Source organism: Tursiops truncatus, chromosome 15 (assembly GCF_011762595.2).
Source record: "Tursiops truncatus isolate mTurTru1 chromosome 15, mTurTru1.mat.Y, whole genome shotgun sequence".
NCBI lineage: Eukaryota > Metazoa > Chordata > Mammalia > Artiodactyla > Delphinidae > Tursiops > Tursiops truncatus.
Window position 1 is genome coordinate 86118302 of NC_047048.1, and position 16882 is coordinate 86135183.

A 16882-nucleotide genomic window follows, 5' to 3' on the forward strand; every position below is an offset into this window, starting at 1 on the left:
TAAGATGAAACTTAAAGATTTAGCCGTTTCTGAGTGTATAGCTCAGGGGCATCGAGTCCATGCATATTGAAGTACTGTCTTCATTGCTATAACTTTATAGTAAGTCTTTAAGTTGGGTCGTGTTCTCCGACTTTGTTCTTCTGCTTCAATGTTGTGATGGCTGTTCTGGGTCCTTTGCCTCCTCTCCATGTGAACTTTAGAATCTGCTTGTCAATATCTACAAAGTAACGGGGATTTTGGTTGGGAATGTGTTGAATCTACAGATCAAGTTGGGAAGAACTGACATCTTGACAATACTGAGTTTTCCTGTGCATGAACGTGGAATCTCTCTCCATTGTTATAGTTTTTCTTTGATTTCATTTGTTAAGGCTTCGTAGTTTTTCCTCTTACAGATCTTGTACGTAATTGTTAGGTTAACGTCTAGGTATGGTTGACCCTTGAACAGTGTGGGGTGTTAGGGGCACTGACCCTGTATGCAGTTGAGGGCCGTCCACGGCCGTCGGTTCAGCCAGCTGCAGATCGTGTAGCGGTGTGGTATGTGTTGAGGGGAAAAATCCAGGTATAAATGGACCCACACAGTTCAAACCCGTGTTCAAGGGTCCACCGTGTTTCACAGTTTTGGGGGCTCTTGTAAATGTTGTTGTGTTTTTAATTTCAGATTCGACATATTCACTGCTGGTATGTAGGATAGTGATTGATATTAACCTTGTATCCTGCAGCCCTGCAGTAATTACTTATTAGTTCTAGGAGTTTTCTGTTGATTTTTGTCAAATCTTCTACGTAGATAATCAATCAAGTTGCCTGCAAACAAAGGGAGTTTTCTTTCTTCCCGTCGCTTTTCCTCTCATCCTTTCCTTGTCCTGCTGCATTTTTGCCCACTTTTTACTCAGGTGGTTTTGTTTTTGTCGTTGTCATGGTAACTTTAAGACACAACTTGAGAGAGTGCTACAGTGAACCGCTCCGTGAAAATGTAAAGAACGTTAGCTGAGATCATCAATCTTTGTGATTTCCGGGTTTCAATCATTCTTAGATGGACCTTATGTTCAGTTAGGCTTTTCCCCCTGGGACTTTTATGTTTTCTTTTTTTTATAAAATCTTTGTTCTGTGTGGGTGAAATTTGCTTATTATCGCTACAAACTATTGTTTGAGTTAAGGTTGTTTTCTTACTTGAAAGTTCCCATGCCCACTGGTAGTCGGGATTATGGGAAGGGGCTCCAGGGACCCTCCGAGGACTTCGTTCCAGGCAGTCCTGGCTCTGTCCGACTAGCTGGGCTTGGCCTGTCTTGCAGGTATCTGACTCGGTGAGTGGGCAGACTGTGGTTGACCCCAAAGGCTATCTGACAGATTTGAATTCCATGATCCCGACTCATGGAGGGGACATCAAGTGAGTACCCTGCAGGGCCAGTGGCTGGGTGGGCTCGGCTTGCTGGGAATGTGTTGGATTTTATTTGAAGAATACGCAGCCAGAACAGGATGTGGATGTTCTAAGAAAGGTAGAGTGGGGTTGTTTGATTTCGCCTTTAAGATACATCTGTACCCGTTCACCGTGGACGTTAAATTTGTTACAGATGACATTCCAAATCTGTGTGTGTGCCGAGCTAGCGAGCAGCTTGACGATTGCGTCCCGTGTTTCTGACCTTGACCTTGGGCTCGATGCCTGTGTGTGTGGAGGTGCCGCAGACTTGGAAGGGTGCCGACTGAGTTCTGACTTGGTTCTGTCAGCAGGGGCATCAGATGTGACGGTCTGGACACTGTCTGCAGTGGCACCCTCCTCCGGGCCGGGCGCCCTCAGCAGGTGGTGGCCTGACCCAGTGCTTTCTCGCCTGCACAGTGACATCAAGAAGGCCAGGCTGCTGCTCAAGTCTGTTCGGGAGACAAACCCTCACCACCCGCCAGCCTGGATCGCGTCGGCCCGCCTGGAGGAAGTCACTGGGAAGCTGCAGGTGGCTCGGAACCTCATCATGAAGGGGACAGAGATGTGCCCCAAGGTAGGGCGCCCTCCCCAAGCTGCACCCTGCCCCTGAGGGGCTTCAGCGTCGGGGACGCCACGCAGGACGCCGTGGGAGTGAGCTGGGCTTGGAGGGAATTGCCTGCCTTTTGGTGTTGAAGCTGCAGGCGGTGGGACAGGCGAGGAGGGGAAGAAAAGTTGGGAAAGGGTTTTTCCTGCTTATTTTTACTTGGAGTGAAAGCCTGACTGCCGCTACTTCAACAGGGAGATAACCTTAACTAGAGAGACCAAGGCTGGTCAGCCCTTCGCCCTCCCTGACGTCAGAAACCTGGAGGTGGGCCTGACTCTTAGGGGGTGTGATTGGATCAGCTCCAGAAAGTCCTGAGACCCTCTGAGGGACTGTACGCTCACTGTGAAGGCTGGGGCACCGTGACAGCCAGAGGTGCCCTGCGAATCCTTCCCCCAGGACGTTAGCATCAATCCGAACCTCCCAGGCAGACGCAGGGCTGCCTGCCTGTGTGTCTCTACCTCGTCGTGGGTTGACTTCCTACCCTGAGCGCAGGCTGTGCTCTCCTCACAGTGTGGTGGCGTGTCTTTCCCACACAGGCACAGACGTGCTGTAGCTACGCTCCCACGTGTGGGGCTTTCAGGGGGTCTCTGGCGCAGGCGTGCTGGGCGCCCAGCTCACCGTAAACCCCGGGCCCCGCGGGTGGGAGGACCCTGGCCCCCCTGCCTCCAAGGCTCGTGTGTGCCCTTCTGGGGTGCCTGCCGCCCCACCAGCCTGTGCGTACACTGTCTGTCCTGTTCCTTTGCCCCCCAGAGTGAAGATGTGTGGCTGGAAGCAGCGAGGTTGCAGCCTGGGGACACAGCCAAGGCCGTGGTGGCCCAAGCTGTCCGTCACCTCCCACAGTCCGTTAGGATTTACATCAGAGCAGCTGAGCTGGAGACAGACATCCGCGCCAAGAAGCGGGTTCTTCGAAAAGGTGAGCCTCCCTTAGGGACCCGGCAGGAGCGGCGCCGCCTGGCTGTGTACCTGGAGGTGGGGGGCAGCCCCGCAGCTCTGTTGCCGGCCCGGGGAGCAGCCTCGCCGCTGCTTCGCTCGGGCTCTGCTGGGAGGGCTTAGAGAGTGGGGGATGCTCTCCAGGCCTTCGTCTGCCCTGGGTTGCTTCTGCCCTTGGAGCCTCTGTCAGGGAAGCTTCTGGCTGAGCTGCCTTCTCCTGCTGTGTGGCCTTGGGTGAGGGCAGGTGCTCTGTGGCGCTGTGGAATGCTGTGTGCAGGTGCCGTGTGCAGGGCGAGGGAACCACTAGAAGCTGGCCTTGCGGCGCTAGCCTTCCCGTTTCCGCCCGCAGCAGGTAGAAGGTGCCACTCGGGTCTGAGTCTCAACTGCCTCGGTGGTCGCACTAGAGTGGCACGTGAATGAACTGCTTCCCATCTTGGGAAACTCCTGCAGGGCAGTGTGTTGGTGTGTGTGCCGTTGGCTCGTGGCACGCTGAATGGTCTGCACGCCGGGGAAACTGAGTCCACCTGGGAGTCACTGCCAAGATGGAGCTTTTGTGGGTAGTTGCTTTTCATCGTTGCAGAAGTGAGAAAAGAACAGCTTTGCTCCCTTCACTGGAGCCGTAGACGAGATGCTGCTTTTGACTTTTGTTCCAGATTCAGCACCAGCTGGTCGGAGGGCTGACCTGGAGTAAGCCTGTGCAGACGGCTTGTTCCCCTTGAATTTGTAGTGTGGGTGAAATAGGTGTGTTTTGGGGAATTGAGGGCAGCTTGCAGTGGGCAGTTTCCAGCTCTTGTTCCTAAGGTGTGTGTTTGCGTGAACCGTCAGGGGCGTGTGATGTTAGATGTGCAGGGGTTGCTGGCTGCGGCCTGTGGCGCTCTACTCTCTGTGTGTGTTAGAGGCCAGGTGGTGGCCACCTTGTGTGTGACGCTGACCGCGTGTGAATGTGTGTGTGTTCCAGTGTTTTCCTCTCGGGTCTGGTTTCTTATTGCAGCCCTGCCACACTTAAAATGAGGCCGGGGCGGAAAGTCAGCACCTGTTTTGGTTTATAGAAATCAGCTCATCTCTTTTCAGCCAGGAAAATAGTTTTCTGATGACAAACACATTAAACTCTGGGTAATTAGCACGATTTATTTAGGAAAGCTCTACTGAATTTCCCCTGCCACAGTGTGATGAATGGTCAGAATGGCTTTGTGGCCACTCCCTGTTCACCCCCAGATTACCTGGGTTCATTTCCAGTTGGCTTCAGATTTGGAGAGGGGAGTAGGCCTGGAAGGGGGCCTCCAGGGGAGCGTCGAGTGATCGGTTTCCAGGCCGTCCTGGGCCTCCCGGCTGTGCTTTCCTTCAGGCTGCGCGAAGGTGGGGGGAGCGTGAAGCCCCAGCTGGCCTCCACCCTGCTCCCCGGCCCTGTTCCTGGCCTTCCCCATCCTTAGAGTGTTTCCAAAAACAGTGCTCTTTCTCTAGGTGCCTGGGGCACAGCTGGCGATGCCTCCTTTAGCTCTTGGTGAACCTGACAGCTACTGCTGGAAGGATCTGATATTTGGAAACCAGTGACAGTTACTTCCATCAGTGACTGGGGAGGACTCCGTGCCAGCTCTCAGGTTCTGCTTGAGCTCTGGGTCCCAGCTGGTGCAGCTGACATCGTGGTCCTTTGATGGGAGAACTTGAGCTTTACATGCTACTTGAGACGTGAGGCCTTAGGAGGCTGGGTGACGTGGCGTGGGTGCTTGGCCTCAGTCTGCGTGCTGTCATCTGTAGGGGCCCCTGTGGGCCTGCGAGCGCTGCGCTCCGGGGACCAGGCTGCGGGGCTGCTTCCTGTGGGCTTCGCTCACGATGAAGGTGTCAAGCACCGTGTTCCTCTGCTAATCGTGCAGGCCTGGAGCAGTGGAGTGGCTCTGTCCCCAGCCAGCGTGCTCTGGTCCATAAAGTGAGTACAGGATGGCGCCGTGTGTCCCCACCTTGGGGCCAAGGGCCAGAGAGTGCATTGGCCTCTGATCGCAGGCTGTCTAGTTCAGACTGCTCCGTTCCTGACCGGGCCGGCCCTTCCACCCCGGCTGGCCACAACTCTTGGAGGTAGCCTTGATCTGGCGCGGTGGATGGTCTCTGGGGAGCACCTTGGTGAGATCTGGACTCGTCAGCAGTGGTTGGCTTCAGCTCTGGTCCTGTGGGCTATTGATGAAATGCCAACAGAGGAGTTCCCAGTCTCTCCCGAAAAGTGGGGACCGTCTTGGGCCTCATGCCCATCGCGGGGTGAAGTTAATGACCCCATGGCCACTGGCGTGGAGTGTGACCAGGGGGAGGGGGCAGGCAGGGCTGGGGGGGCGGGCGGGGCGGGCCCCCGCAGGCCTTCTTATCTGACATCACTGCTGAGGGGCTGTTCCCTCGGTGGTCTTGGCTTTCTCGGGCTGCTGTGCTTCCTGGTGACTGTCACTCCGGAGGCGGGACTGCTCAGCCAGGCCTCAGGACGCCGCTCTGGGCTGTGGTTGAGGTCTCTCCTCCCGCACATGGTAGCAGACGGGTCTCACCGTGGGGGTCAGGGGTCACCTCGCCAGCCGGGGCTGGTCTGGCAACACGTGGAGGCCAGAGAACTGGGTCAGCCTCAGCCTCCAGTGCAGGAGAACCATGGCCACAGGCCTTGGTGGACACATCATCCCTCGGGATGAGACCTCTAGACAGCTGAGTTCAAACTCGTGGGGACAGGGACCAGGCTCCCCCAGGGATGACGACATGCAGCCCGCGGCCACGTGCCTGCCCCGGGGGTCCTGGTCGAGCGAGAAGCACTGCTGTCACCGCGTGTGTCCTGCGGGGGTCCCGCAGCTGGCGCCCTGTCGGCGCTGGGCTGAGTGACAGGTGTGGTCAGGCCAGGGAAGCCGGCGGGGGGCGGGGGGGGGCAAGCCCTTGGCTGCACCTCTTTTGCAGGCTGGTGGCGCTGTGGTCCTTGCAGAGCTCTGGGCCGCAGGCTGGGGCATCGTCTTCCAAGGCAGGTGGTTCCGGAGTGGCAGCGTGTTTTTTGTCATAGAGGGGAGGTCCCCATGAGCCCTGGACCATGGGAACCTTTGAAACTCACTGGGGGTGGGCCCCTGGGGTTCGTGGGGTATGTCTCCCCACCTCTGGCCCACTGGTCTTAAGCATCTCGGGCACGTGCTGCTTCCTGCTCACCAGCCGGGGAGGGACTGGCGTGGAGTGCGGTGACCCGGAGCCACTGCCATCTGGTTTGGCCATAGGAGAGGAGGGGCACCCCGTTTTCAAGGGCCTATAAAGGGGAGGGGGTGCCCCGTTTTTACAGGGCCTATAAAGGAGGGAAGCCCGTCTCCCAGAGGTGGGAGGGGCTGCTTCTGCTGAAGGGAGGAACGCGAGAGACTTGGTGAGGCCGCAGATTCTGCACCATTGAATCTTAGGGCTGTTTCCCGCAAGCTTGGCCCGTGTTTTCTAGAAAGAAGATCTCCTTTGGGCTGTTCTGGTTTCCTGCCTCCATCAGCTCTTAGTCACCGTCACTCCTGCCAGGGGCTGACTGGAGACCTTGCCTCAGCCTCCCTAGTCCGCCTGCTGCAGGGCTCTGTGTTTAGCTGCCCAGTGTTTTGGCTTTTTCAGTAAATTGCATCTGAAGGAAGGGCTCTGCTGCTTAAACAGAGGTTTGGGGGTTTCCGGACTGCAGGATGTCATAGCTTCTCCTGGGAGCTGGTCCCCCTTTCCTGCTGTCACTCGTGTGAACTGAGGCCCCGAGGCTGCCGGTGTGGTGCAGCACCTGGTGCCTTTGCGCTCGTGCTCCTTGGGGTCCAGGGAGGAGCCCTCGCTCTGCCGTCCTGGGCAGATGCGGATCCCAGAGTCGTTGGTGCTTTGTGTCCCCGTGACTTCCGCACACTCACTCACACGCGGCCTACTCGGCTGGCCCTCCTGGGCAGCGGGTGCCTGGTCTGCGCTGCCTCATTTTCTCATGTTGATTTTCAAGTGTGAGTGGGTGTGAGACGATGCACAGCCTTCTCTGCCACCCTTGCTTGCTGATTCGGGACGTCTGCACTGGTCTCTTTGGTGTCTGTCCAGACCTGTGGGACCCATGTGAAGTCCCGGCCTGTCACCCAGGGCAGAGACCATCTGGACTTGCTGGCAGCAGCATCCTCTGTGACACAGTATCTTGCTTTCACTTCCGTTTTTCTGTGATCTGGTTTCTTATTTGACCTTTCCCAGCCCTTGAGCACGTTCCAAACTCAGTTCGCTTGTGGAAGGCGGCCGTGGAGCTGGAAGAGCCCGAAGATGCTAGAATCATGCTTAGCCGCGCCGTGGAGTGCTGCCCCACCAGCGTGGAGGTGAGTCCCCGCCCTGCAGAGGCCTGGGCCCGAGGTCAGTCTGCAGAAGGTGTCAGCTGGGCCTTGAGCTCACTGAGGTCCAGCGCCAGGCGGCACAGTGACCATATGCTCCTGCAGGAACCGCAGAGCAGAATCTAGCTCGGCCCCGACCCCATGGGAGCTCCGCGCGGAGCTCTCTGCTTCAGGGCCCGGCCTCCTAGTTCAGCTCGGAGTTTGCCAGTGGGACCTGGAGGGTGACAGAAAAGACTGGTATGTCTTTCTGCCGGCCCAGCGGGAGGTTGGCTGTGCCCCAGAGCTACTTGGATTTCTTTAGTTTTAAATTTTCTTGTTCACAGCGTTTTGTGAAGTGACTTTTAGTCTTGATTTCATGATGTCCAGTCTGTCTTTAATTATCCTAAGGGGTGTTGTGAAATTCTCCAAACAAAATTAATCTTCATTTATTTACATAAAAATAAATAGAGCCCATACACATTTTTGGTGATAAACTGTTGCATAATCAAAACCTGTGGTGTGAGAACTCCAGACAGCTGAACACCGTGTCCTTTCAGTTTGCGAAGGTGACAGTCACACCCTGCTCACCTTCTGTCCTAATGCCACGTACCTTTAACCAGTGTTTGGAACGCGGGGCTGAGAACCCGTCAACTATTCATGTTAACCACATCACTAAGTAAGTCAGAAGCATAACCAAACAGCTTTCAGATGAGGCAGAAAATGCCGCCGCACACGTTCCTGGGCCCTGTTTAAAATGGTCCTTGAAAACTTGTACAAAGGATTTTGTGCAAGGGCTGTGGCCTGTGGAGGGTCCACCTGACCTGGCGGGTCTCTCCGTGCAGCTCTGGCTCGCCCTGGCCAGGCTAGAGACCTACGAAAATGCCCGCAAGGTCTTAAATAAGGCCCGGGAGAACATCCCTACGGACCGGCACATCTGGATCACGGCCGCCAAGCTGGAGGAGGCCAATGGGAACACGCAGATGGTGGAGAAGATCATCGACCGGGCCATCACCTCCCTGCGGGCCAACGGCGTGGAGATCAACCGCGAGCAGTGGATCCAGGTGAGGTTGGCAGGTGCCACGGTGTCCACTTTAAACACGGACGCCCTCCTGCTCGTCAGAGTCCCTTGGAGGGTGGGGACATCGGGGTGGCCCCTGAGAGGCCCGTCCTCACGCTGGCAGGCACAGCAGGCACAGGGGTGGCTTCTCCTTATGTGATCACCTCGTGGCTGTTTATGGAGGTGCAAGCCTGAGTGCATCTAGGGGGAAACTTCAGTGTTCCGATGCTTGGAGATTTAAAGATTTTAAGTGTCCCGATTTAAAGGAGAGTGAGCCTTAGAGCTTCTGTCTCTCAGGTCCCCGTCTTTAACTTCTGTAGATCGTGGCCAGCGAGGTCTTTGAAAGCACTCTAACCCGCCGCCAGGCTACAGCTGCCCTCTCCTGCCTCGTCCTGCCCCTTTGCTTCACGCACCGCCCTCAGCCTCGGAAGGCGGCCCCAGCCCTGTGCCGCCTCCCTTCTCGCGCCCCTGCCGCCGCGGTGCTGCTTGCCCGCCTCCCAGTGGCTCCAGCCGGTGCACCGGAGCTGCTCCAGCATCACCTTCCTCCCGAGGAGGTGGCGATGGATCAGTACCTCTGTTCTCTTCCCTTCCTGTGTTTGGGCAATGTTTTAAAATCTCAGGTGCAAGGCCTCATGTGTATCTCTAAAATCGAACCATCTAGATTCAGCTCCTTTATTTATTTAGTGTTGTTTAACCATTTTTGACATTCTCATTCCTTTGGATCCTGGTTTCCAGCTGGTGTCATCTTCCTTCTGCCTGACGGACTTTTTTGAACATTTCTTTCAGTGCAGGCCTGATGGTCAGTTCTTCCAGTTTTTAAATGTCTGGAAACAGTCTTTATTTCTTCCCTGCTTTTGAAAGATATTTCCTCTGGGTGTAGAATTCTAGGTTGACAGTTTTTTCTTTCAGTGTTTTAAAGACACTGTTCCTGCCTAGGTTGTTCCCAGCGAGACACCTGCTGTCATCTTTGCTCCTCTGTACGTACTTTTTTTTAAAATTAAATTAAAAATTTTTTTAATTTCTAAATTAAAAGATTTCTGTCTGCTTTTAAGATGTTTTTCTGTATCGTGGGTTTTGAGCAGGTTGGTTGTCATCTGGCTTGGTGGTTTCCACGTTTCTTGTGTGCAGAGTTCGTTCAGGATCTTGGATCTGTGGATTTATAGATTTTATCGGATTTGGAGAATTTGTGTCCCCTGTTTCTTCAACTCATTCTCTTTCAGGCACAATTACCTGCTCATTAGGCTACTTGAAGCTGTCTTCCAGCTCATGGTGATCTATTCATTTTTTAAGTTATTCTTTGTTTCATTGTTTAACAGTTTGTTACGCTATAATTAACTGTCCACAAAATTTACCCATTTAAAGTGGGTAATTCAGTGGGTTTTAATATAGTGGGTTATTTATCTTTTTATTGTTTATTATCTATTTTATCATTGAGTTGTAAGGATTTTGTGTATGTATTTTGTATACAAGTCATTTGTCAGGCAATTGTATTGCTTAGAGCACAAATGTTTTCGATATAGTCCAATTTATTTATTTCTTTTGTTACTCATGCTTTAGGGATCATATCAAAGAAACCTGCCCTAACCTGAGGTTATGAAGATTACTCCTGTGTTTTTTAAGATTTTTATTTTTTAGTGCTTACATTTAGGTCTGTGACCCATTTGCCTTAAAAGAGTTGAACTTCACGCTTTTACAAGTGCGTGTCCCGTTGTCCCAGCGCCACTAGATCTTCCCCTGTTGAGTAGTCCTGGCCGTGCTGTGGAGAACCAGCTGGTCATAAATGTAAAGGTTTACTTCTGGAATCTCAGTCCTGCTCCGTCAGGCTGTATGTCTGGGTTTGTGCCAGCACCACACTGTGCTGCTTCCTGTGGCCTTGAAAGGAGGCGGCTTTGCTCTTCACAGATTGTTTCGGCTGTGCCTGGTTCTTTGTGTTTTCATATGAATTTTAGGGTCAACTTGTCAGATCCTACAAAACAGCCAGCTGGGCTTTGATAGAACAGATCACCTGGGTGGACTGTTGCCATCCTAACAGTAGTAACTCTTCCAGTCAGTGAACGTGGGGTGTCTTTCCAGTTATTTAGGGTTTTTTTTTTTTTTTTTGCGGTACGCGGGCCTCTCACTGTTGTGGCCTCTCCCGTTGCGGAGCACAGGCTCCGGACGCGCAGGCTCAGTGGCCACGGCTCACGGGCCCAGCCGCTCCGCGGCATGTGGGATCTTCCCGGACCGGGGCACGAACCCGCGTCCCCTGCATCGGCAGGCGGACCCTCAACCACTGCGCCACCAGGGAAGCCCCATTTATTTAGTTTTTTAAAAAATTTTTTGAGTAATGTTTTAGTGTACTAATATCACACTTATTTTATGTAATCTAAAGTACTTTTTTATTTTTGATGCTGTCGTAAATAGAATTTTTTCTTGTTTTCATTTTTAGGTTGTCCGTTGTTAGTATGTAGTAATACAATTGATTTTGAAATATTGATCTTATGTCCTGTGACCTTGCTGAAATCATTTATCAAATTGCAATAGTTTCAGCAGCTTCTTTAGGATTTTTTATGTATGGGATTATACCGTCTGTAAATACAGTTTTACTTCCTCTTTTCCGGCACGGTGCCTTTTATTTCCCGTCTGCCTGCCCGGCTAGAAGAGCAGTGGTGAGGCCCCCACCTCTGGTCATGGAGCTGGGGGACGTCTAGTCTTTCCTGTGGGTGTGGTGTGAGCTCATACGCCCTCTGCTCTGGTCGGTTACAGAGATACTCTTTTTTCTCTCAGTTTCGTCTTGGATAACTTCTGTTGCTTTGTCCTCAGGTTTCGCTAATCTTCTGTAACGTCTAATCTGCTGTTCATGTCATCGAGGACATTTTTCATCTTAGATCTTGGCAGTTTTCACTTCTAGGAATTTTGATCTTTTTAAAAACCTTCTATCACGTCTTTCATGTTGCCATATAACACTCGAACACGTGGACCGTGATTATCATAATAGTCTTAGTGCCCTTGTCTGCTCCTTCTAACACTGGGTCCCTTTGGGGTTGACTTTGGTAGACACTGAGTATCTTCATCATGAACCGTCCTGCCCGGTTGCCTTGCATGCCTGATAGCGTTTGCTTTGCTGTGGGCGCTGTGCCTTTTCCCTTGTTGGGTGCCAGATGCTTTTGGGCCGCCGTGAGCGTTCTGGGCTTCGATGTTGAGTGTGGTTCTGTTATTGGAAACGTTCTGACCCCGTGGGTCTTGCCTCGACACTTGCTGGGTGTGGGGCAGTTTGGGACTCAGTCTCCTGTGGAGGTGACCTCTGGGTGTTGTGCTCAGTGCCATGTATCTCCTGGGGGTCTCCGCTCTGGCCAGTGGGAACAGGCGCTGTTCCTGGACCCAGCTGTGCTCCGAGGACCACTCCCACTGATCCTTTTGGATGGTTTTTTCAGCCCGCCCGTGCTGGGTTGTGCTCAGTGGAGAGCACGGGGGGCCCCTCTGTAGAGTGGGTACCCGGGGCTGTCTCCTTGTGTGGCTCTCCTCTCCCATACCTGGTGCTGCGTGCTCTGCCCTCCGTGCTCTTCTGGGGCGCTGAGCTCTGCCCCTTGGCTGTGGGTCAGCCTGTGCCCTCTCCTGAGCCTTTGCCCTTGGCTCTCCTCTGCCTGGGATGCCTTTCTGATGCTTATTACCATGCCCGAGGGGCTCAGGCCAGGGCTGCTGTGCTGTGCTCCTCTCACAGCCAGGGAAGCCAGGCTCGGCGTGTCCAGCCAGCCTGGAGTCTCTGGGTGATGGCATCGGCGGGGTGCTTCCTACTCCTTCAGCTGTTGCAGACAGCACTACAGAAGCGTCCTGGCGCATCCGTCGTTTTGAACGACTGGGAGTATGTTCCTTAAAAGGCGTTGCTGGGTCAGCCTGTGTGAGTTTTGTTTTGACAGGGAGCTTGAAGCTGCCCGCGGTAGAGGTCGTCGCTGTGTCCATCCTCAGCCGCACGCGTGTACCTCTGTCCCCACCTTTGCCCGCACACTTCGACGTCGTCGGTCTGACATGTGTAAACGCGCGTCCCTCTCTGCATTGCTAGTCCTTCCCACCGGCTGTGCAGGAGGCTTCAGTGGCACTCGGTGTCTCGTCTCTGGAACCATGACGGTCTTCTCTCTGCCTGTCCTGAGAGCTGCTGTCCTGAAGTCCAGTGCTCTTCTGCTGGTCAGCCCGGGCCCCCTGCCTGCCGGAACGCCCGGTGGCTGGTCCCTCCCCAGGTTTCTGTCTCACCTTCCGTGTGCCGGGCTCCTTCCCCCAGTCAGGTCTGCCTCTTTGGGTTAGAGTGGCTCTTCCTTTTGTCCATTTCAAATCTGGATCCCAGGCCGACAGTACGAGTGTGAGTGACCTCATCTTTTACCCCCAAGTGCTTTGGAACTGTCTTTGCATAGCAACCCCTTATGGCCACTGAGTTGCCTACTCTAGTACTTTGTACACAGTAGGTGCTTATGCAATGTCTGTTAAGTGGGTAGGTCAGGGATTTGTGGAGTACTCACCTGCTGGATGTCAGGGAAGGGTGAGCACAGTCAGCGGGCAGTGGCAGGGCCACGAGGGCGTCAGAACCCTTGGAGCTCACCACCTGCAGCCCGCTCCGTCCGGGCACTGCGTCCACATGTCAGGCTTCTGCAGCTCTGGGTGGCAAGTTCAGTTCTGTGTCCCTCTTTCAGGATGCCGAGGAGTGTGACAAGGCTGGGAGTGTGGCCACCTGCCAGGCGGTCATGCGTGCCGTGATCGGGATTGGCATTGAGGAGGAAGACCGGAAGCACACGTGGATGGAAGATGCTGACAGCGTGAGTGTGGCCGCGTGGGCCTGGAGTCTGTGTTTGTGGGGAGCTGCTCTGCTTTGGGAATCTTTCTGATCTGCTGGGTTTTATCTTATTTTATTTATTTATTTACTTAATTCATTTTTGGCTGCGTTGGGTCTTCGTTGTTGCATGCAGGCTTTCTCTAGTTGCAGCGAGTGGGGGCTGCTCTTTGTTGGGGTGTGCGGGCTTCTCATTGCAGTGGCTTCTCTTGTTGTGGAGCACAGGCTCAGTAATTGTGGCTCGCGGGCTCTATAGAGTGCAGGCTCAGTAGTTGTGTCGCGCGGGCTCTAGAGCGCAGGCTCAGTAGTTGTGGCACGTGGGCTTAGTTGCTCCACGGTCCATGGGATCTTCCTGTGCCAGGGCTCGAACACGTGTCCCCTGCATTGGCAGGCGGATTCTTAATCACTGTGCCACCAGGGAAGTCCCTGATTTTTAAACGTAAGTTGCAACTGTAAGGAGTACAGTTTTCTGTTAGTCTGCTGCAGAGCTAGAATTTGAGCGCTTGCTAAGCTGGACCTGGAATCCATCTCCCAAACCTTCCCAGCTGTTCACCCCTGACCTCTGGACCGTCCCTACCTCTGGTCTTTGCTGTAACCTGCGCTTCAGAAAACATTTGCACATGAAGCTCTTGTCCCCTCTGAAATGATTTCCTTGGAGGGGTGTTCCAGAGAAGAGATGATGAGTTCAAGATCAATAAAAACATTGGAAGCTTTTAATACCTTAAATGTGGCCCTCTCTTTTTAATAGCCTCTTCCCCGCCCCCCCCCCCCCCCCGCCCGCTGTGTTGGATCTTCGTTGCTGCGCACGGGCTTTTCTCTGGTTGCGGTGAGCGGGGCTACTCTTCGTTGCGGTGCGCGGGCTTCTCACTGCAGTGGCCTCTCGTTGCGGAGCACGGGCTCAAAGCGCACGGGCTCAGTAGTTGTGGCACATGGGTTCAGTAGTTGTGGCTCGCAGGCTCAGTAGTTGTGGCGCACGGGCTTAGTTACTCCGCGGCATGCGGGATCTTCCCAGACCAGGGCTCAAACCCGTGTCCACTGCATTGGCAGGCGGATTCTTAACCACCGCGCCACCAGGGAAGCCCAATAGCCTTTGATTTAAAAATAACTTTAGACTTACAGAAAAGTTGCAAAACTGTAAGAGGAATTCTTTTACACCCTACTCTTAGATTCCCCCAGATTTACCCATTTCCCCACGTTTGCTTTTGTGTTCTCCACTCGTGCCCACACTTGCACACACATGCCCCTTATTTTCCCTGAACAGTTTGAGAGTACATTGCACATGTGGTGGCCCTTTCCCTCTAAACGTTTCAGTGTGTGTTTCTTTAAAAGGGGACCTTCTCTTACGCAACCACAGCATGGCCGTCAAGCTCAGGCGATCGGTGCTGATGTAGGGCTACGGCGTAATCGGAGGCCTTGCTCACGTTTCACCAGCTGGCTCCCTGAGTGCCTTTTGGCAAAAGGAAAAACCCAACTGTGTTCTGGTTGAGGAGCTGCCCAGGGTCATATCCACAGGTCTCCGTGGCCCCGAGAGTTCGGGGGAGGGCTTTGGTCTGTCGTTTTTCATGAGTGTGACTTTTCTGAGGGTACAGGCCCCTTGGTTTGGTGTCCATGCTGTGTCCTCGCGGCCGGGCTCTGATCTTCGTAGGAGTCTGTCCTTCTGGGTCGGTGGGGGCACATCCGCTGAGCAGCTCAGGCGGTGCCCGCCAGGCCCCTCCCCTGGAAGGCTGCTGTGGCCCTTTGTAACTAGTGAGTATTTCGTGGGAAGACACTGAGACTGTGTAAACATGCCATTGCTCTCCAAACTTTGACCTACGAGTTTGCGGGTCCATTAAGGATGGTTTTGGCTCCTGTCAGTTATTACTGTGGGATCTGTCAGGTGCTGGTTTTCTAGATACCGTGGCCTCTGCGTTTGACAAGAGTTGATCAGCTGGACTCCTGCAGGGCAGAGCTTTTCTTTCTCCCTTGTTCGTGTGGGCACTCTCCTGCCCCTCCAGTCCCTGGATGCAGGCCGTGGCCGCTGTCTGCATGGAACTCGCGCGGTGTCACACGTGTGACCCGGGTGCCTCGTGAGCAGTAGAGTCTCCAGTGCCAACCATCGTGGCCTCAAGGCTTTTTGTTACATGACGTTTCAGACAGGGAAGTGTGAGGAATGACCTCGCAGGCGCCACGGCCTCTGCCGTGGGAAGAGCCCAGCTCCCTCTGGGTGTCGGGCCCTTTTAGTTCTGAGTGTGGACTTGAACTCTGTGCTTCCCCCTGCTTTCCTCATCGCCCTTGAGAACACGGGGGCCTCGGCGGGCATCACCCTGCAGACAGATGACAGACTGGGAGCAGTAACTCTGGAGCCCTTTCAGACCTCCTTCCGCTTCTCTGTCGTCTCTTCACTTGGGCTGGAGCAGGCAGCTGTCCTCGGGCGCTCTGTGAGCTGCGGGAGGAGCGGAAGCCCTTGTGCCCACGAGCGTGGGGCTCTCCAGGGCTCACCCCCCGAGATGGGCTGGCCTGCCCAGCCCCCAGGCCCTGAGCGACTGTCGTGTGGTCCCATGGGGCCACGGAAGCCCCAGAGTCTTTGTAACTGGCCTACAGGGCTCGGGTCAGGAGTCACAGAGTGGGTACCCGTTCTGGGTCGGTGCTGAGCCGCCCTGTTCATGGCCCTCTTTCTGCCCTAGTGTGTAGCCCACAGCGCCCTGGAGTGTGCCCGAGCCATCTACGCCTACGCCCTGCAGGTCTTCCCCAGCAAGAAGAGTGTGTGGCTGCGGGCCGCGTACTTTGAGAAGAACCACGGCACCAGGTACGTGGCAGGCCCGCCGCCCTGCGCCGGCTTTAGGCCTCTCGTCCCCGCGGGTGGGCCAGGGCCTTGTTCGAGGTCCAGCCCCTGCGGCGAGGGGCGGAAGCTCTTGGGCTTTTCAGCCGGGCTGTCTTTCAGGCACCTTCTGTGCTAGCGTTGCTGCTGTCGTACAGTGCCAAGGCACTGCGGGGCCCGTCTGCCCAAGTGCCTGCAGCTGAGCCAGGGGCACTGGTGGTTTGAGGGGTCCCTGGGGCAGGGCTGGAGCCCGAAGTCCCACGTCTGTGGGGCTCTGGCTTCGGCAGCGTGGGCGGTGCGGCATCTGGGCCCCGGCAGGCCTGTTTTTCATTTCAGCTGCGTTTGGGTTTGGGCTGGTTTTTGTGCTCCGAGGAGGTCCTTGACAGTTTTCTTTAATTGTCCTCTTTAATTGAAAAAACGTTTCGTGTCTGCCTTATTGGCTGTAACTTCTGATTAAATTAGATGTTGCAACGTCTGCAGTTAGGTGGGCAGCCTCTGCCTGGGTCCTCTGCTGCGTCCTCTCTGCTCGGGCCTCCTGGTCCCACCTGGGCTGCAGCTGGGAGCACGGAGCCCCTGTTGCTTTTCTTTTGTCTCATTGATCAGTCTTGGGCTTTGCTGCTGAAGTTCCCGGTCCCACCGGCTGCTGTGTGTTTTGCAGTTAACTCCTCTGGGGACATTTTGAAATGACCCGGCCGGTTCCCCTGTACAAGTTCACCCGGACAGTCCTGTCTAGAGCAGGGCTGCTCCCGGGGGTCTTGGTCCCTGGGTTCAGGGGCAGTTCCCCTCCCCTGGCTCTGGTGTCCTTGGCCGGGTGAGGGGGCCAAGTGCTTCAGACCTGGGGGTGTTGGTTCCGGTGTCGAGCTTCATGCCACGCAGACGATTCTGTGCGCTCCCTCGGTCTTACTGCTGAGCCCTGGGGAGGTCGTCTGTGCCGGGGGTATTACAGGGGTGGTGGGCTGTGCAGGGGTTGGGGACTTCACACCTGAAACC

General features: G+C 54.7%; 1 protein-coding gene across 2 annotated transcripts in view; it reads left to right on the forward strand.

Annotated features, from left to right (window-relative positions):
* The window catches only part of PRPF6 (pre-mRNA processing factor 6), a 33538-nt gene that overhangs the window by 8483 nt on the left and 8173 nt on the right, over window positions 1-16882 (forward strand). For both annotated transcript variants that reach the window (XR_004522316.2, XM_033841315.2), the window contains exons 7-13: window positions 1290-1384; window positions 1832-1988; window positions 2769-2931; window positions 7131-7249; window positions 8083-8301; window positions 12959-13081; window positions 15759-15880. Coding sequence is in view for 1 of the 2 variants with exons in the window: in XM_033841315.2 (XP_033697206.1) it covers window positions 1290-1384; window positions 1832-1988; window positions 2769-2931; window positions 7131-7249; window positions 8083-8301; window positions 12959-13081; window positions 15759-15880 (998 nt within the window). In the remaining variant the exon portion in view is untranslated. The remainder of the gene's footprint in view (window positions 1-1289; window positions 1385-1831; window positions 1989-2768; window positions 2932-7130; window positions 7250-8082; window positions 8302-12958; window positions 13082-15758; window positions 15881-16882) is intronic.